The sequence below is a fragment of the Marmota marmota genome, unplaced genomic scaffold (assembly GCF_001458135.2).
Source record: "Marmota marmota marmota unplaced genomic scaffold, marMar, whole genome shotgun sequence".
Classification (NCBI taxonomy): domain Eukaryota; kingdom Metazoa; phylum Chordata; class Mammalia; order Rodentia; family Sciuridae; genus Marmota; species Marmota marmota.
The window spans coordinates 1,877-3,855 of record NW_026006287.1 but is presented as its reverse complement, the minus strand read 5'-3'; the positions used below and the strand labels follow the sequence as shown (position 1 = coordinate 3,855).

Genomic DNA, 1,979 nt, shown 5'->3' with positions numbered 1-1,979 from the left:
CCTCCTCCCAACCACACCATGAATCAGCGTCCTTATATCAGAGAACACATTCATGTTGGCAAGGATGTGAGGAAGAGGTACACTCATATATTGCTAGTGGGAAAAAAGAAAAAAAAAATATATATATATATATATATATATACACACACATAGTTCTAGATGGGTTTTCCTTTCCCAGTTTACAAAACTGTCATAGATACTAGTGATCCACATTTCTTTCTTTCCAACCTGAACTCCTTTTTGTTGATAGTTCCCTCAACATAACAACATAGAGTATGAACAAAGATGAAGTCTAAGTCTAAGGATTGCCCCAGGGAGATGATTAGAGCCACTACCCTCAGACCCACCACATCCAGTTTCATTTCCACTCCTAGAGTCTATGGAGTCACTTCCTTCATCCTCTTTCTACTTGTTCTTTGCTGACCCTTATGAGGGATGATAGTTGTTAGTTGATTTCCATCTGAGCAGTGTTGGGTGAGTCCCTCCCTGGAGACATCAGTCCCTGCTTCTTTTCAAGGCCTTCTTGCAGACTTTCAGCTGATGGGGACTGTTGGTCTATTCGTTTGAACTTGGGGTTTGGGCCTCCTGCTTTGGTTATGTTTTTACGCTTCCCATAGCTAGTCTCTTTGTAGGAGGCATACTCCTTTGGTGACAAACTCATGAGCCAGAGGTCCAGGTCCACCCTATACTGTTTCTGCAACTCCTCAGCCTGTCTTGTATATTGTTCCTTCATGCTCTGTGGGACATGCTGCCAGCGCCTCCCAATCTCTACCATACGCTCCCTCAGGGGCAAATGTTGCAGCTCCCTACTAGACCATGAATCTTGATGAAATTTGTGATATCCATTCATGGGAGGCTTCTTGGGCTCTCCATGGAATTTCACCTTCTCAGAAAATCCATCAGTTTCTGTTAGAGATGTCACAATTTTTACATTTCCTTGTAACTTCTTTCTGGCTTTGGTTTGGCACCTCTTATAGACATCAGATGTTTTGGAGACCTGAGCTAGATCAGGGTGATTTTCTTTGAAACATGCCAGTTTTTCTTCAAATTCCCGTTTCTCCTTCTGAAAATCCTCAATATATTTCTGCTTTGTTTCTTCTGGCAGCTGCTTGTATTTCTCAGTCAGGATCTTGGTCAACTCCTTGTTGTTCAGCTCAGGGTGCTCTTGGGAATACTGGGCCCAATTCTCCTTGTAGAAGCGGATGTAAGCAGTCAGGGGTTTTTTTGGGAAGTCTGGATGTTTGTCATATTTTTTGCATTTTGTGGGAATTTTAACACATTCTTTGGCTTCCAGAACTAATTCTTTCAATGTACGTAACTTCCTCAATTTACGAGAAATCTCTAACCACTTGCCTTTGCACATTTCTGCAGAGAAATGCTTAAAAGCTATTTTTTCCCAGTCCATATTTGAAAGGGTTGTCTTGAATGTTTCATTATCATTGCATTGAACATTATTCTCTATATTTTCCAGTAACTTCAGAATGTTTTTGTCTGACCAGCAGTCTTGGCTGCGGTATGATGCCATTTTGAGATTTCTCTCTGGGCCACTGAAAAAGTCTCAGTTGTTGAAAAAGTCTCAACAGGAACTCAAACTCCTCCAGTCTCACAACTCAGCAGATAAATTATTCCTAGAAGTTCTGTAGTATGTGTGATATTGTATTTCTAAACAGAAAGAGAAAGAGGGTTATTCTCTTTCATTAGTTGTTAATGAAAATAACCAAACCTCACTTGAATATGTTGCTTGAATAAAGTTAACAATGTAAATGGAAGAATATTTACATCTAAAATAAAATTTATGCTTGCTTTTTATATGATGCATGTGCAATATTTGAAATCTCTACCTCTCCAGCCAGGCTGCTTCCAAAATCTTGGCAAAGCCTCCTTGAAATAAAACAAAATAACACAAATGCAGTCTACTCACTCCAAAAGCTTCAGATAACATAAATACCCTGAAGACCAAATAAAAAGACACAATGAAG

General features: G+C 39.7%; 1 protein-coding gene across 1 annotated transcript; it reads right to left on the bottom strand.

Annotated features, from left to right (window-relative positions):
- Positions 1 to 445: 445 nt before the first annotated feature.
- Positions 446 to 1,531, bottom strand: LOC107134446 (upstream-binding factor 1-like protein 1). Its single transcript, XM_015476549.1, has one exon. It carries the CDS (start codon positions 1,523 to 1,525, stop codon positions 446 to 448), a length of 1,080 nt encoding a protein of 359 aa, XP_015332035.1. The 5' UTR covers positions 1,526 to 1,531.
- Positions 1,532 to 1,979: the final 448 nt, after the last annotated feature.

Coding starts and splice junctions, on each gene's coding strand:
- LOC107134446 (XM_015476549.1), bottom strand. CDS start 1,525: ATGGCATCATACCGCAGCCAAGACTGCTGGTCAGACAAAAACATTCTG.